A 23941-nucleotide genomic window follows, 5' to 3' on the forward strand; every position below is an offset into this window, starting at 1 on the left:
TCAAACTTCTGCGCTGCATGATGACCTTGGCTTAGATGGACTTGTCTGTGAAGTTCTCACTCTCCCACTCAAACTTTGTAACATATCCTTCAATAACACTTTTAAATTTGGGAGGAAGCTTCTTGCACATATCCCTGCCTCTTGGAGAGTACACCCAAAAAGGTTTTTCTGCTACTCTTCTACAGTTGTGATCAAACCTGATAACTAAACTCTCAATAGCTCCACTTTAGCACCTCTATATTCATCCTCATTGTCCTTAACTATGTCTGCTTCCCGTATCCGCCCTTTAAGTTGAACTAGTAATGGCTTAGTGATACCTCGAGATGTGGATTATAGCCAGATCTAGTATCTCTGAGTGTATCCCGGATTGTACGAACCTACTTTGAGAGTATCCACACCTAGTTTTGTTGCGTGATGCCAGAACTATTCGTATTTTCTCTCACCTAAGGCTTGGTTCTTAAAATACTCAAAATCCTTTAAAAGATCCACTACTGGTGAAACGTCTTGCAATCTACCCAACTGGCGCATTAACCTAAAAAAGAGTATGATCTAGTGCAATTGAGACCTAACAGAACTAGAAGGAGCTGCGTCCGACAACCACATAGGATTATTTTTGGACGAAGCCAGAGATAGGTCCAAAGAATGTTGGCCTCAGTTCTTGACTCGAGAAATTCAATCCAAGCATCGACTCCCACTGGCAATAAGAACTTATCAAACCGTATTTTATGTTCCATGGCTTTCACTCGACGGTCAAACAACGGTCAACCACGTCCGATTTAATCAAAGAAGGCACATGCAAATACTCCATCATCCACAGTTGCAATAATAGGTTGCTTTTCTCAAAAAATCTCATCCCCCCTTTTACTTCAGTCAAAGCCTTATATATTTCTACTGAGATCATAGGTACGATAGTGAACGTATTCCCTATCTCCTCATTAAATAAGTCCATCATTACAAATTAAAAATGAGTATTAACCCGCCTTTCTTCTAATGGAAAAACTAAAGTGCCCAACAAGGCGAGAGTGAAGACTTCTAGATGACGTTTCTCCTAATTCTTCTTAGTTGTATAAAATTTATTCCAAAAGCTATCAAAATTGTCTAAGGGCCCAAACCGAGCATACAAGTAATCAAAGGAGACCCAAAATTGGTAAGGAATCCTAAGTGGTTATTAATCTTCAATCCATAATCATGAAGAAACCATGTGGGAGAATGAAGCCGTGCTTGAATCATCTTTTTCTTAATGTAAGATAATTCAAATAAACCAGATATCTCTGCCAGAGTAGGTGTCATTTCACAATTTCAAACCTAAACAACAAATAATTTGGGTCCCAAAAAGTCAATATAGCCTCGATCAAATCTGGGTAGGGCGTGATGTCTAGGAGGGAAGGTAGAGCGCCTAACTTCTTTGTTAACGCTTGTTGTTCGATGTAGTTAAATCCTATCTAATTCTTCGGAGGTAGCGGTATGGACTGCGTACATCTTACCCTCCCTAGAGCCCACTTTGTGGGAATACACTGGGTATATTGTTGTTGTTGTTCGACGTAGTTAAACATGCCCCACTATTTGATTAACTTTTTGGACACCTTGGAAACCATCAAGACTCTAGACTTTGTAGATGGATCCATCCTGTAATAACGCATAGGACATTAACTCAAAATTCAATAAGAGAATAGGAATTCCTGACCCTTGATATTTTAACATGGAGAAGTGTCGTATGACACGAAGGGACAAATCGACTTATAACTCAAATACACCGATAGTGCCCCTAAAAGAAGTCAGCCTACTTGGCTAGGACCAGCTAACAACACTAGGTTAAGAGGAGAAAGGCCATAAGCTAGAATTGAGACAAACGACCAAAATAAAAAGATTTACCGAACCTACCGAGGGTTGCCTAGGTATCCCGGAATGAAGGACGAGAATCAGATATGCGTAGTTCATTTAGATTGGACAATTAAGGATTAAAGAACAAACTAAAACTTGACTTGAGAGACACGATTATAGACAGACGATAAAAGTAAAATCTTTTTTTTGTTGGGGGGAGGGGGGGTCAATTTGACACTTCACATAAAACTGACACCAACAACTATGAAAGAAAAATATTTTCGGTCTTTTCATTATAAGAGATGTACAAAACTCCTACCATCATTTTTTTGAATTTTTCTTTTATAAAAAGCTTTTATTAAGAAATTTCTTTTTTTTTTTAAATTTTTGAATTATGAATGCTTACTAAAGAAACAAAAGAAAAATCTTTTTGATGTTTTTGGCCAAATGAGTGCAAATGGTAAAAAAAAATTTGAATTTTGGATTGTGAAAAAACAAAAGCCATAAATAATTCTAAAAAGAAAAACTACAAAACTCTTTTTTTTACTCCCTTTTTTTTCAACCTATTCTTTGCCTACACATGTTTCAATTCTAGCATATGCTTTCCCCAAATCAGTTTGTTAAATGACCCTATTTCCCTAAAATATGCAACAATTAGCACATAAGGATGCTTCAGGAGTGAGTCTCCTACAAACTAGCAAGTGGGTCCCGCTAGATCTCAATATGATGCAGATAAGCATGACCTAAAGGCTGACCTATGTTGGGGTTCCACTAACAAGGCTATTCGGGGGAGCATATGATCGATAATGGCCGTGATTGCTTTCCACCTACTCCATACCAGTCGATGACTCCCCATCTTAAAATAAGGATGACTCAACTAGAGGTCATGTACACAGCGTGTACTACAGGACTTGTTGCGAAAGAATTTACTCAGGTTATGCACATGATTCCAGATATAAAGCGGTAACACATAATAAAAAATTGTAAACATGTAGCACAGAAGTAATCAACAATGATAAAACGAGAACACATATGATAACACAAATAAAATGTCTATACATCTATAGTGTCAAACTAAGCCGATACAACTCAAAAAAATAAGCTCGAATTTTGAAAAGTCTCCAGCAGAGTCCCCAGAGCTGTCATACCCCTTTTTTTAACCAAAAAAGATTGATTTTAAAGTTTGAAAGGATTTTTATTATTAAGTGACAAAGAATGAAAATTTATTTTGAAAAGGATTCTTTTCCAATTAACTCTGAAGCGCCACTTGGCATAATCGGGTGTGCCAAGTCACCTTTGGAAATTCTTTTTCAAAATTATTTTTTTATTCTTTAGAACTGGTTTGCGAATAGAGATTTCGGCAAAGGAATTTTGTTGACTAAGGGGAAGGTGTTAGGAACCCCTCGATCCCGTGGTTCGACCACGGTCGCTTCGGGGAGTATATCGACTAATCTGATGCTATGAAGTGAATAGACCAACAAAACAGAGAGAAAGAGTTACAGAAATAGACCTTTTGAGTATTTTTGAGCGAATTATGAAGACAATAAAGCTGTCCCAAAAAAACCCAATGAATACTAAAATCTCGACTCCCAAATCGATTATGAATCAGCCCAAAATGCAATAACCCAAAATCCAATCGGAAATAAAAATCTACTAAGCACAGACGAACACCTGAACCCAAGAATTATGAGAAAACCAAAAAAATCCGCATGGTCGAAGCTTCGGTGAGCGCTGACAACAGCAAAAACCGACGGGAAAGGGTCGAATTCCAGCGACCTTAGTGTTTTTTGGCAAGATTTTGTCTGAAAACCAAGAAAAATAAAGAGATTTTGGGGGATTTCGGGAGTGGGTGGGTCAGTTCGACGAGTTTAAATGATTCTGGCAAAGATTTCACTGGAAAGCTTCAAAAAACAATCAGATTTCTCATCGGTTTCACTATTCTGATCGACCCTTGAATGTTTTTAGTCCATTTTACCCCTTTTTATCCATAACAGTATGAATATCGATGGGTGTGAGTGTATTTCTATCTATGTTCTTCCCCTTTTCCGATGGTGTATATGTGCCCGATGATATATGTACTCTTTTCTTCAAGTGTGTGTGCGTGTGTATTGTGAGATGTTGAGAGTATGTGTGTGCGTGAATTCTCCCCAGAATCAGTGAGTGGAATGGAGGAGTATATGTATTGTGTGGTGTATGTATATATCCTAAAAAGAAAAAGAAAATGTGATGAAGAGGTAGAGGTAGGGGGCACGTGGGTAGGAGTAGGGGTGGGGTAGGAAGTTGTTATTTTTGTTAGGGTGAGGTGTCAAAGTTGTTAGGAATTTTATTATATTGGCTTTTTATAAGAAAATTATTAAATAGGTGAGGGGGTATGATAAGGTGAGGCAAAAAATAGATAAAATTTGATTTTTAATGGAGGGATTATTACACGGGGATGAGGTATGCGAAGGAATGTATTCAAAATTGATTTGGGGAGGGACAAAATTACGTGTCTACATAAATATATTTTGAATTTTTTAATACACATACAAGATCTACACGAATGCTACTAGATTCAGTTGAACCCCCACCTTATACACTGCCCCACTCCTATTGGCAATACTACTTAGGGTGAAAAAAAAGATGAATGATTTCTTTCAGGTTGTGGACTACGAACTCTGGAATAGGGTTATCACTGACCTCAATACCTATGATGAAAGATAGAGAAAACATGGATGTATTAAAAGACAAGAATGAGTATGATAAGGCCGACTTCGAGATGCTTGGAAAGAATGCAAAAGTCAAGTATATTCTCATTCGCGGACTTGACTAGATGAGCGCAACAAGTATGTAAAAAGGGAAAAACTCATTTATGTTTTTCCAAATTGGACCAAAAGAGATCTCACTCATCATTTTATTCAAAAAAAAAGGGGTAAAGCTTGTTTGGGTTCATAAATGTAACCTTTGATTCAGTTGCAGGCAAAACTGAAAGGAATTACTAAGAATTAGTACATAGATAATGCTTGTGTAAGGCATATGATTGGAGATAACTAAAAACTCCTCTCACTTATTAAAAGAAAAGTGAAAAAGGTAGCATTGGAGGAGATTGCAGGATGAAGATGTTGTCACTAAGAAGAGTATGAGGAAACAAGTTATGTCACCCACTCCATTGGATGAACAAGAAGAAAACTCATTGACAGGGTGAGCAACAAATCAGGATGTAGGGTCAACAAGTACATCAACACCTATTTAAAAGAATAACCCTAGTACTTTAAAAAAATGGTTGGAAAGACTAGCAACATTATGATAGGGGGCACCAAGGATGAAACATGTGGATGAACCTGGTCCATTACAGGTTTCTAATTGGGGATGAATAATATCAAATAAGTATCATTTAACGATTGGCTAAAGGATATTGTATAAAATGCACATTAAGTTTAATTTTATGTTCATGCTTGTATATTTAGTTTATATACCAATTGATATTCCACACAACCTAGAGTTTTAGTGAATTTATCTTATAAGTTGCCTATGAGTGAAATGGGTTTTCGAATGTATTCCTTTCACAGATTATGAAAGCAGTAAATAAATTAATATGATACTTTTACGTGAAAAATATTTGGCTCACAAAAGTACAAAAAAATTACGACCTGTACCTCTACAGAAAACCCCAATTCACTATACACAATAAGTGTAATGACCCTTCAGGTTATTTTCGTATTTCTGCTCATCTTCACCGTTAGAGCTTTTTTATAGATACTACAAGTCATTTATGACTTACTGGGACAGACAGCTCAATTAGCGAGCAGTTCGTTTGGGTTTTATAGCTAATTCCCTATTTTGAAGTCTTCGCTGGTTCAAATTGGCTATCGGGAAAAAACTTTAGTAAAACAAGCTCGTAAACAAATTTTGACTGTTCCAACAACTTTGGAATGTTGATTTTAGGCTAGAAGTACTTTTATTTTAGGTTTCGAGGCACCCGGCTCATTTTGACCTATGGATCAAAAAGTTAAGAAAAAAAATATTGGGCGTGGGACTGACCTTTTATCGAAATGATCTCGGATGAAAATTTCAACTGTGCTATTGAGTCTGAAACGTCAAATTTGATATAGCATCATAGTCTGTTTGCGTATATGGGATTCCAAATGAATTCCGAGGAATTGGCGGAGACTTGAAAAATTTAAAAGTCTCAGTTGTGCTAGTGCATTCGTTGATAGCGATGCCAGGGGTCGCAATCGCAATACCCTTGGAAGGTAACCAAGTGTTGAGATCTTACCACCATTTTCGCAATAGAGACTCCCTTGGCAGACCGGCAGATGCTGCGATCGCGAGGATTAGATCGTGATAGTGACTTCTGAGCACCTAAAAAGGGTATAATTATCCCATTTTCAGCTCATTTTTGCCCATTCTCCATCCATTCTCAAGAGACTTAAACCCTAAAGAATGCATAAGCTTGGTATTAGAGCTTTTGGGTGATTTGGATGCTTGGGTAACGATTATGACGTGATTTTTCTTTGGATCTGAGGTAAGATTACTCCATTTCTATGGTTGATTTCCCCTTTTCTTCCCTAAAATTCCTAAACCTTAGTGGCTTGATTTTAGCACCAATATAGCTTGAATTTTACCCATTTTGAGGATAATGACTCCTTGAGCATGAGGGAATGTATGTTTGACTTCGGAAATGTGATTTTCGTAAATGGGATCCACATGGAATTTTGGGTATTTCTAGACCCGAAGCACAGTAGGGCAATATGGGTATCGTTATTCTCATGTTGATGAGTAGATTTTGATTCTGATGGGATGGCACCTTGCAGAAGCTTCTTGGAACGAAACTTCGGTGATTTAGCGAATTCTTCAAGCTTTCTTTGGCATCCAGGTAGCCTAGGTTTTCCCCCTTTATAGATTGAGCTATGTCATAGTATGTTTATGATATTGTGCTAGATTTAGGATGGGTTTTAGGTGTTGGTGATCAAATTGACTATACTTGTGTCAGTTGGACCTTCTAGGACATTTGAAAACCATAATTTAGGTGTTTTAGCTTAGTTGCTTAGATTATTAGTAGAATTTTTATCTTAGAGTTGATTGTAGCTTGGTTAACATCTAAAAGTCGATTTAGACACCTTAGCTTAGTCTGGGGTAGAATTTGCCTTGTATGAATTTTGGGGATTTAGAAGTGGGCCTTTTTTTACCCACCTTAGGCCAAGATTTGTGTTAGCTATTGTAAACCTTACATACGCTTGTTGTACGCCTGGAAAATGCTTATTGAGGTAATATTGAGGAATTTGGATATTTGATGGTTATGATGGGTTTGCATTGAGAGTTCACATTGATTATGTTAGTGACTATGTCATCGAGTCTGCTTGTGATTATACTAGCAATTAAGCTATTGATAATGATATGATAATATCTATTTATCGATTCGAGTCTGGATATTGATGATATATGTACCGATTCGAGTTCAGCCATTCACTATGATATAATGATATATGATTATCGATTCGAGTCCAGCTATTGATGATGATATATGATTATTAGTTTGAGTCCAGATATTGATGATGATATATGATTATCGGTTCGAGTCTGGCTATTGATTATATATATTTATTAGTTCGAGTCCTGCTATGAATTATGATATTGACTATATAAATACCGGTTTGAGTTCAGATATAGAGTGTGGTATTAATGATATGGATTGTTTCAAGTTCGAAATCGGGAATTGTATAATGAGGCATGAGATGGATAATATTCTAGTTGTACTTTGAGAGTTGGTAAATAATAGTGGTTCTGGTTATGCTCTCTTTGGGTGTACCATCCAGGCCTATGGAGGTCTAAATTGGGTTTATTTAATTTTTCACATTTATTGGCTTATGGGGGTCAATCTTGTAGTTATAGTCGCATGTATTTTACATTATCATTTTGGTTTAGTTAATTAATTGTGTACAACGATTTGGGAGTTGTTTTAGGTTTGCTTCCTTACCTTGACTTAGTTATATTATCTTGCATTTTATTGTATTTATATCATGATTTAGCTCAGTCAGCCGATGATGCCTACTGAGTACCAGTAGTTTTGGCACTCATACTACACTTCCGTACCTTAATGTGCAAATCCGAGTACTAGTTGTCATTGTTGATTTGATTATCGTGTTATGTTGGATTCCAAAGACAGGGTGAGCTCTTGTAGTCGGAGTTGCCAGATTTCCTTCTATCCATCTATGTCTAGTCTTTAGTTTCAAGACAGGATTGTATTGACTGCTTTAGTTTGGATTGTATCTATAGTAGCTCTTATATTGGCTCTACCAGGTCGTGGGACGATTTTCTATGTTATGACTATCTTTTAGACCATTCTATCGCTTTGATTATTTTTATCTTTATTGTCTATTTCACCCTTTTGGAGGCATTTCGACCAAGTTAACCCATTACAAATAGCTCCGGGCTAGGGTTCAGCTTATCTACTGGCGGAGTAGAATATGTGTCATCATGACTCGTAAATTGGGTCGTGACAATGAGCCTCTCAATAAAGTAAAAGATTATAAACTCTATTACCTAAGGAATTAACTCTAATTCCTAATATTCAACGGTCTCCCTCAAATGTTGAATCCCACTCCAAATGCTCTGGCTTGAAATTCAAATTACAAAACTCTTGTAACCCTAAAAGCCAACTCTAGTTCCTAAAAATATACAAATCTCTCAAGGTTTGTGTCCCCAAGTCTTTGAGTTATCCCAACTTGAAGAGAATAATCCTATTCCAGTTTATAACATACTAGATCCAAGAAGGCATCGACTTTACAACTTAATGAACAATCCTAATACATCAAAGTTAAACCTCTTAGCTAAACTGTGTAACTGGGACCAAAATCTTTAATGTGTTTCTTCAGTATTAAGATGTACTTTAATAGCTAGACGGAACTCTTTTAAATATTATTCATGTTTATTTGCATGTGTTCTGCCTTTTCTCTCAATATGAGTGCGTCAGAATTATGTTGGAAGACCTTGTGTACTTAAGAGCTTTTCATTGTTCTTCTCAGTAAAGTAGACTTCTAATTCACTGGAACTCTCTTCTTTCTTGGTCTATCCATATGTATATATCATATGTGGACTCCGATTTGATTCGTGCTTTGTGCAGACTTTGAGATCTTTTCTACTTGAGACTCCCTTCATTTCAAAGAAAGATAATGCAAGTTGAACTCTGCGTGATGGAACATGTAATAGCACTAGGTAAAAATGACAAGTAAAAGTAAAAATTTAATTAGAAAATTAATGACAAGTAAAAGCAAACAGAAGAAATACTTTTGTCACCTCACAAATGAAATAAATTAATTTAATAATAATGTACATGTTCCATTGCTTTGTCAATCATCAAAAACATTCAAGAACCCAACAAATTACGCTTTTTCGATGATGACAAGCTCACTCCTTGTTTTCCATTTTCAATACAGTATATTAAACTCTGATTCGACTTGGTAATTCCGTTTCCGATGATATATGTTCATGCCCGACTACAATGCGTTATTGCTAGAAAAGGAAGAAATCGAATGCTAATTGCCAAACATTAATTTAATCTACGCCAAGTTCTTTTATTATAGTAAAACATTCGTAATTCAGGATGTGCAATAACCAGAAATTAAGATGATGTGACGGGAAGAACAGAGGTTTTGTATTGGAAAATTTTATTGTTGCAAGGCACAAACAACAAAAAGTGAGCTAGGCTCAGTTGAATGCCGATTCAATTGCAGTGAAGTTGAAATCCATGTGTTCAGAAAGTAATGGAGCCTCACACACCTATTGTTGGTTTGCCACACCCATAGTAAAATTTCCTGCCTCGCCCAAAGTAAAAATTTCCTTGTCAAAGTGTTGGTTTAAAAGACAGGACATATAAATAGATATCTCAAGCTGTGAAGCTTATATAAACTTATGTAGGTTCAAAGGCAGTAGAACATGAGCAGTTACTATGCGTCAAAGATAGCATATGCTATAGTAGTATCCGGCAGCAGTACTGAATTAAGACACTCTTCCAAAAAGCTGAAGCTGAAGTTAGTGGCACAAAAACAGTAAATGCCATTTAAAAACATAAGATACAGGTAATTAAAAGGACGGGACAAATTGCTCATCTATACAGGCATCACGAGTACCTGAAGCTTCCATCTGAAAGAAAAAGATGTTCAGCCATCAAAATGTTCAACCACCAAAATGACTAAGTAGCAGCAGTCTGTTTCAAAACCTCAACTTCAGCCATTGCCATAGGGTCATTTTTTGACTCTGATTCTTCATCCTTTTCACCTTCTCTTTCCTCGGCAATCTTTTTCCTATGCAAGTCTTCTGCTACCTGCATTGCAGCCTTCTGCTCTTCTTGAAGGCGCTTCATTTCCTCTTCTTGCTGTTTCCTCTCAAACCATGTGTCTGCATCCGCCCAAACTGAAATTTGAAATAAAAAAATTAGCATTCAAGACCTACACAATCAACTGCAAATTACAACTGGTAGACCTCTTTTCTTCTTTATATCACTCATAAAGATAGTAAAGACATCTACAGAATTATCATGTGGCTCTCTGAGAATTAATCTCACTGACGTAGCTGGAAAAATATAAAATCAAGAACAAGTGATGACACACAGGAAGTCTTGACAGGTGCCCAAATAAAGAATACGATTAACATGATAATACATTTATCCATTTATTTATTGAGAAATTCACTATTTTAGTTCTGAAACTCGGTGGATAAGATTCTCTCCTACACTTGGCCCCTAAAATAAATAGACCTTGTACTCATTGTCTTATGTTTGTCATTGAACACAAGCCCCGGGGGCTACATGACAATACACTTAACCTGTTCATAATGTATGTCATGTATCAGAGGGCTCAACTGAATTTAAGTTGCACAAACAGAAAATAAGGACAACCAAATATGTAGCAATATTACTCAAAAGAGCAAATGGAAAGGCCTCGAGATAAATGAGATACCAACCATGATACAGAGTTCATGTCTTAAACCAACTAGATAATTCATGTAGGAGGGTATAATGACTACTAGGCAGGCAGTTTGACAAGTTTTCCCTAGTATATGCTAAATGACAGTTAGTAAAAAGTTTCCCTACTACCATCTCAACCTAACAGCTTCTCTGAGATGACAAAAGTTGACCTGAGTGGGTACAAGTGCAAACAAGTTCTCCTAAGAATATAGCGCATTGTCATCAAAATACAACAACTACTACGCCTCAATCCCACATAAGTTGGAGTTGGATATATGAATCCACACTTCTTCATTTAAGTTCATTTCATATCATCATACTAAATAAAATAAAAGTGAAAAGACATGTTAATAAAAATAACAATAATAATAATAATAGAGGTTCTCTAACAAGTCTAAATCTAGTATCAAATTATAGTTCCTTTAGCACTTCGCTATGGCCTTGATGATGAATCAGACACTACGAATATTAAGAAGATAAAGCATTTTCATCAAACTAATCAGATTAAATTTCTTTTAGCACTTCTGCGTGGTTTTGATGTTGATTCAGCCCCCTTGTATAAGGAGAATGACTCAATTTAAACCCAACATGCACATGATCACTATAAACAGGTTTGCTGCCTCAAATTCAGTTTTTAAACCTTATTCCGACGGTAACTTGATTGATGGTTTTGAGAAGAAATACCACCTTATGAATTAGAAGGTTCCCACTAGAAAATATTGTAGAAATGTTATTTTTGACCCTCCCTGAATTTTGATATCACAAGCATGATTTAGGTATTTTCTCTGATTTTTTTATTTTTCCTAGGGAAAATGGAACAGGAATGTGAAGTGAGAGGAGATACCCTCTAAAACATATCAATATTAAGGATATTTAGCGCCTTACTTTAGCTGACAATACTCTGAAGGAGACAAAATATAAGTAGACAATAAAGGAGGGGAGGGGTGGCGGGCATCGAGGTGAAAGGAAAAGGGGGAGATAAGCTTTGGTCACTAACATATTTTTAGATGCACTTAGCTCCAGCACTGGTGGCATAATGATAATTGGACATATCAGAGACTGAAAAAGTGGAGTAAGAACACAGATAGCTTACAGATATAATAGGTTCAGGTAAAACTTACTTGAAACGGTACAAATAATAGGTAATTGGAAAAAGGAAGTTATTTTCAGTTTTATAACAGATCATTCACAAAATCAAGATAGTAGAACGCCTTACTTCAAATCACATTGACCAAACTACAGTATTAGAAGGGAATTTAGTGCATAACAAACTTCACTTTCTCGAGAGAAAATAAGGGCAAAAGAGTGGATCCATAATCCTGGAGTTTCGATGCGGTTGGTCCTAAGAGTTGGCTGTAGACGGATTTATCGGTCATAAAAGAACATTTAACATTTTGTTTTCTAGTTCTTCAGCAATGTGTTCTTTACTTCAACATTTTCTTCTAAAAGCTTTAGCGGATAGACTTGAACAGTATCATAGAAGTGGCCAATTTTGGATTCCAATTGCTAGAGCAATTTCTTTTCAGAATGGACAATAGCTTAGGAACCATCATGGATAATGTCCAACCATTGCTTTAGAATAAGTGACTCAGTTTCTCATATATCCAACTATTGCCCAATCTCTCTTTAAACTACACTCTTGACACGTGATGACACGCAGGAAGTCTTGACCCGTGTCCAACTAAAGAATTCAACTAACATGATAATACATTTATCCATTTATTCTTTTATTGATTGTGGATGAGTGAGAAATTCGCTAGTTTAGTTCTGAACTCAATGGATACGGTTCTCTCCTACCATTCTCCCCTTAAATAAACAAACTTGGTATTTTGTTGTAATATATTTGTTATTGAGAACAAGGGCCCTGGAGCTGCATGATAATACGTTTATCCCTGGCATAATGTATCATGTATAGGAGGGCTCAAATGTGCAACTGAATTATCATGTACGAGGGCATAACGGCTGCTAGGCAGATTGATATTTTGCCTAGTCTATGCTAAATGACAGTTAATAAAAAACTTACCTACATTTATCTCAACCCAACAGCTCCTTTGTGATGCCAAAAATTGACCGAGTAAGTAATGGTGCAAACAAGCTAATAAAAAGCCTAACTACAACTATCTCAACCCAGCAGCTCCTTTGAGATGCCAAAAGGTGACCGAACGAGTACTAGTGCAAGCAAGCTCTTTTAAGAAGATGACGGATTTTCATCAAAGAGATCAGATTAAATTTTGCTTTAGCACTTCTCTGTGGAGTTGATGAATCAAACACCATGCATATTAAGAAGATAGAGCATTTTCATCAAAGTAATCAGATTAAATGTCTTTTAGAACTTCCTCAAGGCTTTGATGATGAATCGGACAATACGTATGAGGAGAATCACTCAATATAGACTTGTCATGCAGATCATCACTATAAAAAGGATTGCTGCCTAAAATTCAGATTCTAAGCCTTATTCTAACAGTAAGTAACTTCAGCCATGGTACAAGAGGGAATACCACCGTATGGCTAAGACAGAAAGTAGTTCCCCACCAAAAAATATCACAAGCATGATTTAGGTGCTTCCACTTATTTTTTATTTTTCCCCTTAGGGAAACATCTTTAAGGGAATTTTCTTTTGATTAGGTACCTTTGAGGGAAAGTTGACAGAGGAATGTGAAGGGACAAAGGAGATTCCATCTAAAAGTTATCAAAATTAAGGATCTTTAGCTATTTTCCTTACTTCTTGCTCCCAGTATTCTTAAGGAGACCAAATCAGGAGAAGATCAAAGGGGAGTGCCACCAGGGCCGAGGGGAAGAGGGGACATGAACTTTGTTCACTAACTTATTCTTTCAGCTCCAGCAATATTACATAAAATGCACACCCTCCATACTACAAAGGGGGAAGAAGAACATATATAGCTTACACATATACTAAGTAGGGGTAAAACTTACTTTAAACGGTACTAATAATATGTCTTACAGACTTTGACCGATGAGAGATGCAATTAACAAAGGAAAGAGATGTTTTCACCTATACAACAGCTCATTCACAAAATCAAGATAATATTACGCCTCCCTTCAAATCACATTGACAAAACTAAAGTATTAGTAGGGAACTTAGGGCATATACAAACTTCACTTTCTCGAAAGATAAAAAGAAGGGTAGAGGGATGGGCCCATTATCCCCGAGTTTCGAAGGCTGTGGTTCGTCCTAAGGGTTGGCCCCAGATGGATTTCTCAGTCACTTGAAAAAATATTAACAGTTGTGTTCTAGTTCATTAGGTGTGTTCTTAACTTTTTTATTTTTTTCTAAGCGCTTTAGCAGATAGACTTGAGTAGTGGCATAGAAGTCACCAATTTTGGATTCCAATTGCTAGAGCACTTTCTTTTCAGAATTAATATCACAATTCAGAATTGTCATGGATCAATGTCCAATGCAAGCTTTGGAATAAGTAACATAATTTCTCATATATCCAACTCAATGACCAATGTCTCTCTCTTTATAAAAAATGGAATCGCATCATTCACGTGAATGTGTTTTCTTAATCCTTTTCACTTTTCCTGGGAAGTAAAAAGTAGAATTGGAGGTTTGACTGTGTTCATACTTGTTAATTTTTCACTGATGAAGCAAAAGAATTAGGGAGCTGGCAAAATATAATTGCTATTGATCCGCACAAAAGGCATGGCAAAGGGAAGCTGGCAAATTATAATGTAGTATACAATCGAACTGGTTGAGATGAGATTCAAAATGGAAAACATAATTGCTAGATTGTATAAAGAAATTGAGGGCTAATTTAGTAATTTCATTGTCTTATCCAGTTATTGTTAAAACTGGTATTAGTAATCCCACAGTTTCCTCTGCATAAGATAAGACTCCCTATGGTGCATTAAGCTATCCATGTATTAGGTGTGTTTGAGTTGAATTAGCAACCAAACATGGTATTGAGTGGACTGAATTTTAATGCAAGGACTATTTTAGTTAGTATCTCTTACACGGGTCCTTAGTGCATAACCAACTTCACTTTCTCAAGAGAAAAAGAAGGATAGAAGATTGGGTCCATAATCCCAGAGTTTCGAAGATTGCAGTTGGTCCTAAGAGTTGGCTTCAGACGGATTTATCGATCATAAAAAAATATTTGATATTTTGTTTTCTAATTCTTCAGCAATGTGTTATTTATTCTACATTTTTTCTAATAGCTTTAGCGAATAGACTTGAATAGTATCATAGAAGTTGCCAATTTTGGATTCCAATTGCTAGAGAAACTTCTTTTCAGAATGGACATTAGCTTAGGAATCATCATCGATCAATGTCCAACGATAGCTTTGGAATAAGTGACTCAGTTTCTCATATATCCAACTCATTGCCCAATCTCTCTCTTTAAAACTAAACTCTTGACAAGTGCCCAACTAAAGAGTACGAATAACATGATAATACATATATCCATTTATTTATTGTGGATGACTGAGAAATCTGCTATTCCATTTCTGAAACTCAGTGGATAAAGTTCTCTTCTACCTTCTCCCCTTATATAAAACAGACTTGGTATTTTGTTGTACTATATTTGTCATTGAACAAAGGCGCTGGAGCTACATGATAATACGCTTATCCTGAGGCATAATGTATCATCATATGTAGGAGGGCTCAAATGTGCAACTAAATTATCATGTAAGAGGGCATAACGGCTGCTTGGCAGATTGATATTTCCCCTTGTTTATGCTAAATGACAGTTAATAAAAAGCTTCCCTACAACTATCTCAACCCAGCAGCTCCTTTGAGATGCCAAAAGTTGGACGAGTGAGTACTTGTGAAAACAAGCTCTTTTAAGAGGATAGGGCATTTTCATCAAAGGGGTGGGCCCATTATCCCCAAGTTTCAAAGGCTGCAGTTTGTCCTAAATGTTGGACCCAAACGGATTTCTCAGTCATTGAAAAAATATTTAACGAACTGTCTCCTAGTTCATTAGTTGTGTTCTTTACTTTTTTATTTTTTTCTAAGCGCTTTAGCAGATAGACTTGAGTAGTGGCATAGAAATCACCAATTTTGGATTCCAATTGCTAGAGAACCTTCTTTTCAGAATGGATATCATAATTTGGAATTGTCAAGGATCAATATCCAGTGATAGCTTTGGAACAAATGAGACAGTTTCACATATATCCAACTCAATGCCCACTGTCTCTCTTTAAACTACACTCTTGATTTCGGAATAGAAGCCCGTGATACTTCTTAATCACTATTTTTAGAAGACTGAACAGCACGCACTCCCACTAAAAGAGGAAACGAAAAAGAACAGAGAAAAAGAAACTCTTATCCACTATCATCTAACCAATGCCTTTAGCATCTGACGTCAAGCCTTTAGATCCATCTGGTTGTGAAACCTACTAGGTGAAAATGGATCGTGTTTGTCCTCTAAGAGCACCAGAAAAAATGCCTTCAATATATCCTTTCGAAGTTGTATTCTATCTATCAAATTTACACATATTATACTAGAGTGCTGAGTTTAGCCAATATAAAATACCCAATTGACCCAAGTTTGGGAGGTTGTGTTTAAGTAATTTTTGATAGACCAAAAGTTCTGAACAGGTTGTCGTGCTATTCATCTGTTAATACAGTTTAATTATTCCATAAACGACATAACCTGTCTTAAGTCGTAACCAGTAAGACCATTTAAAAACCATAATCTTCAATCAATCAATTAACTATGCCTCAATCTCAACTTAATTCCGGTAGCATATAAAAATTCGCTGTATACTGTTCAGATCCATTTCATTCTAGAAGTAAATACTTTGTTTTTTAAAAAGTAAATTACGTGTTTTCAATGTTTTAAATTTCCAGCTTACCCCTTATGGGGGAGGCAAACCCTTAGGGTTCGTTTGGTAAGAGAGATAAGTGATAAATAATCCTGGGATTAATTTTAGTATGAGTTTATACATGTTTGGTTGGAATAAAATCATGGGATAACTTATTCCGGGATGAGGATTGTTGATTGTAGTGTTATCTTTGAATAACAATCCCAGGATAACTTGGTCCCTAACCAATCCAGTCCTTGTGGTGTCAAAATCGACATACAGAATAGTCCTCCAGAATTATTGTGGCCAAAACAATAACAACAGAGACTGAAACCCTAAAATTTAAGGAAAGTGCAGGAAACTTACTAGGCTGAGCAGCCCAACCCTGTTCACCACCCTTGATCTTCTCAGGGAGAGCATAATTAACAGTGAGGACACGTCCATAAAGCTCAGCACCATCCATATTGTCCATGGCAGCGGATGCATCTTCCCTTTCAAGGAAGGTCACAAATCCGAAAGAACGATGTTTTTGGGTGGCATGATCTAATGGGGTTTTGACATCCTTAATATCTCCAAAAGGTATGAAGGCAGAGTGTAGTATAGCCTCATTCACTTCCTCTGCTAATCCTCCTAAATATAACAATGATAAGCAATTTCTAAAATATTGAACACATAAAGATATAAACAATGTTTGTAGTTCAATGGAGCGTTTTGGATTTAGGGATTACCTACATACAGAGTGTTTTTCTGTATTGCCTGGTTCATAGTAGCGTGATTCTTTTCTACTTGTTTCAGGTTTGGCGGCAGAAAAACTGGAGCAAATTTTAAGTTGGGGGATGCTGGTAGCAAATACATAAATCGACTCATAAAACAAAGTAACAGGAAAAGACAGTAACCAACCCGTCCTGGGCCGCAAGACAGTTTTCAACAAAATCATGATGCATGTGGACCAATATAAGTCATTTTTTAAACGGAAAAGAGTTAAAATTACCCCTAAATTATGGACCAAAAATATCTTTTATTAATTTTTTGACTAAAAAATATCTCTCCCTCTAACGAAATGCTGTCAACCATGCCACATGAATAAAATAAAACCACATGGGCAGTCCATGTCAGCATCCACATAAAAAATTTTCCATTTACTCCATTAGCCTACTTAACAACCATCAGCTCAAATTTGATCCATTTTATACCCGACCCAAGAGATATTATTCATCACCTTTTACTTCATGGACGGATCAGATAATTCTCTCAGATTCAGATTGTGAATCTAAACCATATGCCATGAGTAGTGAAGTCTTCAACCACATCAAGCTTGCGGTAAACATTCACCAGTGACAAAGTTACTTTCCCTGTATCAAGCAAGTTAGCCAGTAGTATTCCCCTATCCATAAGCAAATTACCTTTACACATGCCCACTTCATGTTGGAAGCGCCATTTATATTCAACTACTACAATACATTTCATCAAAAACTTCTCCCGAACTTCGACCTTAGCAATAGATTCTTTTCGACTTGCCACACAATCCCAAACTAACTTGTCGCATTGTTATTGAAGCTCATGCAAGTAATAACTTTAAAAATCCTTTATTTTTGTTCAACTCCTTCGACATGGCTTATCAATAGCACTAGAGAAAACTTTCTTTTAGCTCAATCAGATAGAGTTCAGCTAACATAAAATTTTGATTTGAGTTTTCGTAAGAATACTTTAGTTAATGATGCGAGAAAACCAAATGACATTCTTCATTTAGAATTTTTCTCATATTCACTTCCGATCCCAATTGGTATGGTACCTCATCGATAAACAATAGTTGTCGAGGAAACGCTTATCTTGTTTATCCTTGGACAGAAACACATACCAAAATATTAGTTGGTCACGTTCGTTTGAGGAGATTAAAATAGCTAATCAAATGCAAGGAGATGTATCAGTCGGATTTTTTGACTCTTGGGTCGGGTCGGGTATTAAATAGATCAAATTTGAGTTGATGGTCATTAAGTAAGCTATTGGATTAAATTGGGAATTTTCCACGCAGACACAAACATGGGCTGACTATGTGGCTTTTCTAATCCATATGGCATGCCTGGTGGCATTCCATTAGAGGGAGGGATATTTTTGAGCCAAATATTAACAGGAAAACATTTTTAAGGCAAAAAAAGAACGAAGGATATTTTTGCTCTATTTTAGATAGTTCAGAGGGAGTTTTGACCCTTTTCCGTATTTCAAATTAATTCATTAAAGTAATATATTTTTTTGAAACTTTACCAAACTAGTAAAATGTGGTTATCACTAACGTATTATATTTTAAAAAAATTAACGGACCAAAAAGAGCTGTGAAGAATGTTAAAATAGAAATCGTTACTGTCAGTAACGTTTATGACATAAAATGTTACTATGAGTAACGAGACTCTGCAACTCTGCCAGATCAGAATCTTTGTACAAATCTGACGATAAATTCGTTACTGTCAATTACGTTTTAGCTTTAAAACATTACTCCGAGTAACGATACTATCAAATCAACTCAAAACTCTGTGGCATCAGAATTTTTGACATTAAAGTCTTTATCAGTAGTCATTTTTTAAGATAAAAATGTTACTATGGATAACGATTATATCGAATCAAATCACAGACCTGCAAAGTTGGAATCTTTGTGATTGATTTAGCAATAAAACATTACTGTCAATAACGTTTTAGCTCTAAGATGTGAGTGACAATAACAATTAATAACAAACGATATTTCAATAAGTGACAACTCTAAGATGTGACTGACAATAATTTGTTGTTACTTGTTGAAATGTCATTTGTTGTTAATTGCTATTGTTAGTCATATCTTAGAGCTAAAATGTTATTTACAGTCACATTTTATTGGTAAATCAATTACCAAGATTTCAATTTTGCTTATCTGGGGTTTGATTTGATATAATCGTTACCCATAGTAGCATTTTTATCTTAAAAAGTGACTACTGATAACGATTTTAATGTCAAAAATTCTGACGCCACAAAGTTGTAAGTAGAGCTGTCAATACGAGTCGGCCCAGCCCACACGGGCTTTGAGTTTGACGAGTTAGGCCGGGTTGGCCCATCAACATGACAGGCCCAAAAATAGCAAGCCCAACCCATCACACTGTGGGCTGCAGGCCCCCACGGACCAACTCACTTTTTAAATATATTAATTTAATAATCTTAATTTAAATGTTAAACTGTTAATTACATAAATATGTACAATATAATATTACATGAAGTAACTTGTTAATCAAGTCTTAAATTTACAAAAAAAATCCAAATAATCTATGAAATTAAATAACTTTTGACATCAAATTCAAATCAAATAGAGATGTTGAAAAACAAAGGAAACTTTTAGTGAATAATAATATAACTAGCTAAATAATAATATTAACCTATTTTTATTTTAATTGATCACAATAAAACACAAAGAAATGTCAATATTTAGTCCATTAAAAGTGAAAATGAACTCCTAAAAACAAAGATCTCATGACACTTATGAGTTATAGCGTGTTCAACATCGCCACATTATCTTCATCAAACATATTTGATTCCTTTAGAAATTAAGTATTTTAATTATTTATATATTTTATAAACATATTTAATATTTAAATATCTATGATGGTCCAAATAGTCTTTGAGTTTGGACTCTTTTTTTAATTTTACCACTCTATTCTATTTTTTAATTATTTTTTGTCTGGCCCACGGGCCAGCTCAGCCCATATTACTCAAGCCCCATGGGCCAACAGGCTTATACGGGCCGAGCTAAAAAGCCCTATTCTTAAATAGGCTGTAAAAATCGTAGCTAAGCCCTATTAAATTACAGGTTGGGTTGGGCCAGCCCAATGGGCCTGGCCCATATTGACGGATCTAGTTTTGAGTTGATTTGATAGTATCGTGACTCGAAGTAATATTTTAAAGCTAAAACGTAATTGACAGTAATGAATTTAACGTCAAATTTGTTCAAAGATTATGATGTGGCAGAGTTGCAATGTCTCGTTACTCACAGTAACGTTTTATGTCAAATACGTTACTAACAATAACGATTCCGATTTTAATGTCATCCACAACTCTTTCTGGCCAGTTAAATTTTTTTAAAGCATAATATGTTACTGGAAACAACGTTTATATTAGTTTGGTAAAGTTTCAAAAAAAATTATATACTTTGGTGAATTGATTTAAAAAATGACTTATTTTGGTCCAAAATTCAAAATATTCGCTTCAATCATTTTTACTTTTGCCATATTTTAACTTGTCACACTCACTAAAAAATAATAATTAATATAATTATTTTATCAAACTATTTTTATTAATTAATATTTAATATCAGATATTAAAAAATAATTTAAAAAATATGTAATTAATGCTAAAGTAAAACATGAACAATAAAACAATGATTTTGCCTTAATACGTCAAAGGTAACAAGTAAACATTAAAATCCATTTTAAAAATAAGTGATAAGTAAAAATAAATAAAGAGAGTATGAGTGAGAGAGAGAGAGAGAAAGAGAAAAAGAGAGAGAGTCACGACTTAAAATTTAAGGTCATGACGCAGTCCAACCTTGATAAGTAAGTACAATCCCAAGAGTTAAGAAAATTTAAAAACAATAATAAAACAAAACATGACGAGAACTCTAGAACGAAGTTAGACCCTAAAACATAAGACAAAGTGGAAGTCCGAAAGAAATACACATTTCAAATTCCAAAATATAATGTCATAAGTACAGAACATCTAATAATACAACTAAATCTGAAATGTAACATTTGTCTTCAAAACGACTAAAGACATAAATAAACATAGGATAAGGCCTGGAATGACTCCGGAGTATGCTTAGAGTATGCTCGTACCTCGAGCCTCTAAATTTCTCATGCACTAACCCATCCACCTCTTTTACTCATTCTAGGATTTACACCAAAAGGGCACAATAGAGATGAGTATGGTTCGCTTATACTTAATAGATATCATAGGCCGATTGAGCAAAGCAAAAAATAAGATAAGTAAAATATACTAAACATGTCGCCTACAAGCAGAAAATCTCCAAACGGTAGCTCACACCATCTCCGCTAACAATTCTAATATATATAATTATATAGAAATAGAATCAACGTATATAAAAAAGAAAATTACACTGAAATTAAGCACAGACCAAATAAAACTAAGGAAAACAACCAAGTTGCATATGCAAATGTAATGCAATGCGATGTGGATGGGATGAATGATAAAAGTCATCACATGACTTTCTGTATATACCCATCGAGCTCGCAGTTACCATGTAGGATCCATGGAGGGTTCACAATACATATTCTATATCCCAATCTAAATCTTATTTCACCTCTCAAGCTCGTGTTCGCGTAGAGAATTTTCATAAAATTATCTCATTTTTTCCAAAACACTATTTCTCAACAGTATCAGTATCCCATGAATGTATACGTATGGAATGAGGATGTAATACTCACAATCAACTTAATATAATGATAGTCAATCCATCCAACACACACACATATATAACTGAGTCCAGAAATCAACTCCAATGTCCATAATTCATGATCATCATTTTCAATTAGGCACCATCAAAATAAATATGCATGTAAGACATCATTAATATCATATCAACCCTTAACTCGGGTATTTTATCATGATAAAGACAATCAATGCTTAAATAAGGCCCATATTAACAAAGTAAGCCCCTATACGAGCATCATATCTAGAATAAAGACATATAAATTCACAAATAAGGTCAACGATATCAAATAAAGCCCCACATGGGCTACACACAACATCAGTATCACAAACCAACCACAACAGAATACAATCCCCCACACGGGCACACAATAGTAAACTAATCTCAAAATTTAATCCCATAATTATTTAAAAAAAGGGCAAAAAAGGTACTACAACCCAAACAAATCTCATGCAAATAGCCAATGAATTTAATTTTCCACTTGCTAGCTCCTTCCTTCCGCCGCTTTTTTTAAATTAATTTGCTACTCTTTTTTTCACTTTTCCTTTTTAGCTTTTTTTACTAGAAAAAATCTATTAAATGTTGTTTTTTTAACAATCAAATACAATTTTATAACATTGAAATTATTGCTCTCTATATATATACATGTTTTATACAACAATGCATATTCTAGACATATACATATTCTATACAATAATCTCTCTCTCTCTCTCTCTCTCACACACACACACATATATATAATATTTCATATAATAATGATACGGTTTCTATGTAGATCATATATATATACATATTCTATAAAATATTTATATAATTTCTATACACATCCTATATTAGCTGCAACAATTATTTGGCTACATGTTCTATGCAAAATTATACAACCCCTATACATGTCCTATACAAAAACTATACAATAACTATACCATTTCTATACACATTCTATACAGTTTTCATATATTTCTTATACAGATACGAATTCTATATAACAAATATATAGTTTCTATATAATTATATATAAATTTTTTTATAAAAAAGACAAGTAACTCTTTTAGCCAAAAAAAAAAAAAGAAGAAGAAAAATTGAAGCTAAAAAAAAAGGGAGAAAAAAGGAAAAACAACAATACTAATAATTTAAAAAGAAGTCAAAGTAGCCCAAAATTAAAATGGCTATTTATGGGTATTGTTTTGGCTAATAGGTCATTCAATGTCCAATGGCCCAAACTTGGGCCATTTATTTTGAGATGGGCCATGCAATGTCCTTTTTCCTAGTTATTTACCCTAACCTATAGCAAGCTTTACTTATTTATTAACTATCCATCTCAATTTGAAATAAGTTAAGTCATAACCTACCTCGAAACGAAGAAAATCTAGTCTAAAGTGCTTCAACTCAAAGCCTTCCCCTCATGAACTACCTCAGAATCAATTACAATATTCAAATATAGTATCCAAGTATTAAAAGAAAGGTAACAATATTCATATCACTCATATTTGGGTTGGATCCAAAAGGGGTTTGAAAAATGAGTTTGAAAATGAAAGGGGTAAAATCAATTATTTTTAAAGAAAAAACATTCCTCCAGGTTGTAGGAGTCTGCAAGAGAAAACTCATGCGAAAAATGGAGTAAAATTGAGGTCCAAATTGAAGAAAAAAACCTTTCTAAATTTTTTCGGAAAAATCCCTAATTTTTCATTTTGAAATCATGATTTAAAGTTATTTTTTAGGATATAATCGATGAAAAATAATGGGAATAAGGTTTTGGAGCTTACCCAAGCTAAAATGGTGAAGAAACCCTCAAACATTGACCAGACCCCAAGTCTAGGTCCAAAATAAATGAAAAAGGTGAAAAACGACTTAAATACTTTTAGTGAATAGTGTCTCGCCATCGCGGGCTACTACCTCGCAATCGTGAGGGTGAACATGAACCAGAAATGAGGTTGGTCGTCTCGGTC

At 35.1% G+C, this 23941-nt stretch overlaps 1 protein-coding gene across 1 annotated transcript; it reads right to left on the bottom strand.

The window, feature by feature from the left end:
• Positions 1-9677: 9677 nt before the first annotated feature.
• Positions 9678-17469, bottom strand: LOC107870620 (peptidyl-prolyl cis-trans isomerase E). The gene is made up of 3 exons (XM_016717210.2): positions 17263-17469; positions 16901-17164; positions 9678-10212 (listed from the first exon to the last, which is right to left on the bottom strand). Exons 1-3 carry the CDS (start codon positions 17399-17401, stop codon positions 9992-9994), a joined length of 624 nt encoding a protein of 207 aa, XP_016572696.2. The 5' UTR covers positions 17402-17469; the 3' UTR covers positions 9678-9991.
• Positions 17470-23941: the final 6472 nt, after the last annotated feature.

Source organism: Capsicum annuum, chromosome 5 (genome assembly GCF_002878395.1).
Source record: "Capsicum annuum cultivar UCD-10X-F1 chromosome 5, UCD10Xv1.1, whole genome shotgun sequence".
Classification (NCBI taxonomy): domain Eukaryota; kingdom Viridiplantae; phylum Streptophyta; class Magnoliopsida; order Solanales; family Solanaceae; genus Capsicum; species Capsicum annuum.

Bases quoted from the DNA above. Each gene is read 5' to 3' on its own strand.
- LOC107870620 (XM_016717210.2), bottom strand. From the start codon at position 17,401: ATGAGTCGATTTATGTATTTGCTACCAGCATCCCCCAACTTAAAATTT. The intron at 17,165-17,262 runs GTAATCCCTAAA...TGTTATATTTAG, and splicing joins GAAAAACACTCTGTATGTAG to GAGGATTAGCAGAGGAAGTG. The intron at 10,213-16,900 runs GTAAGTTTCCTG...TTCAAATTTCAG, and splicing joins GGGTTGGGCTGCTCAGCCTA to TTTGGGCGGATGCAGACACA.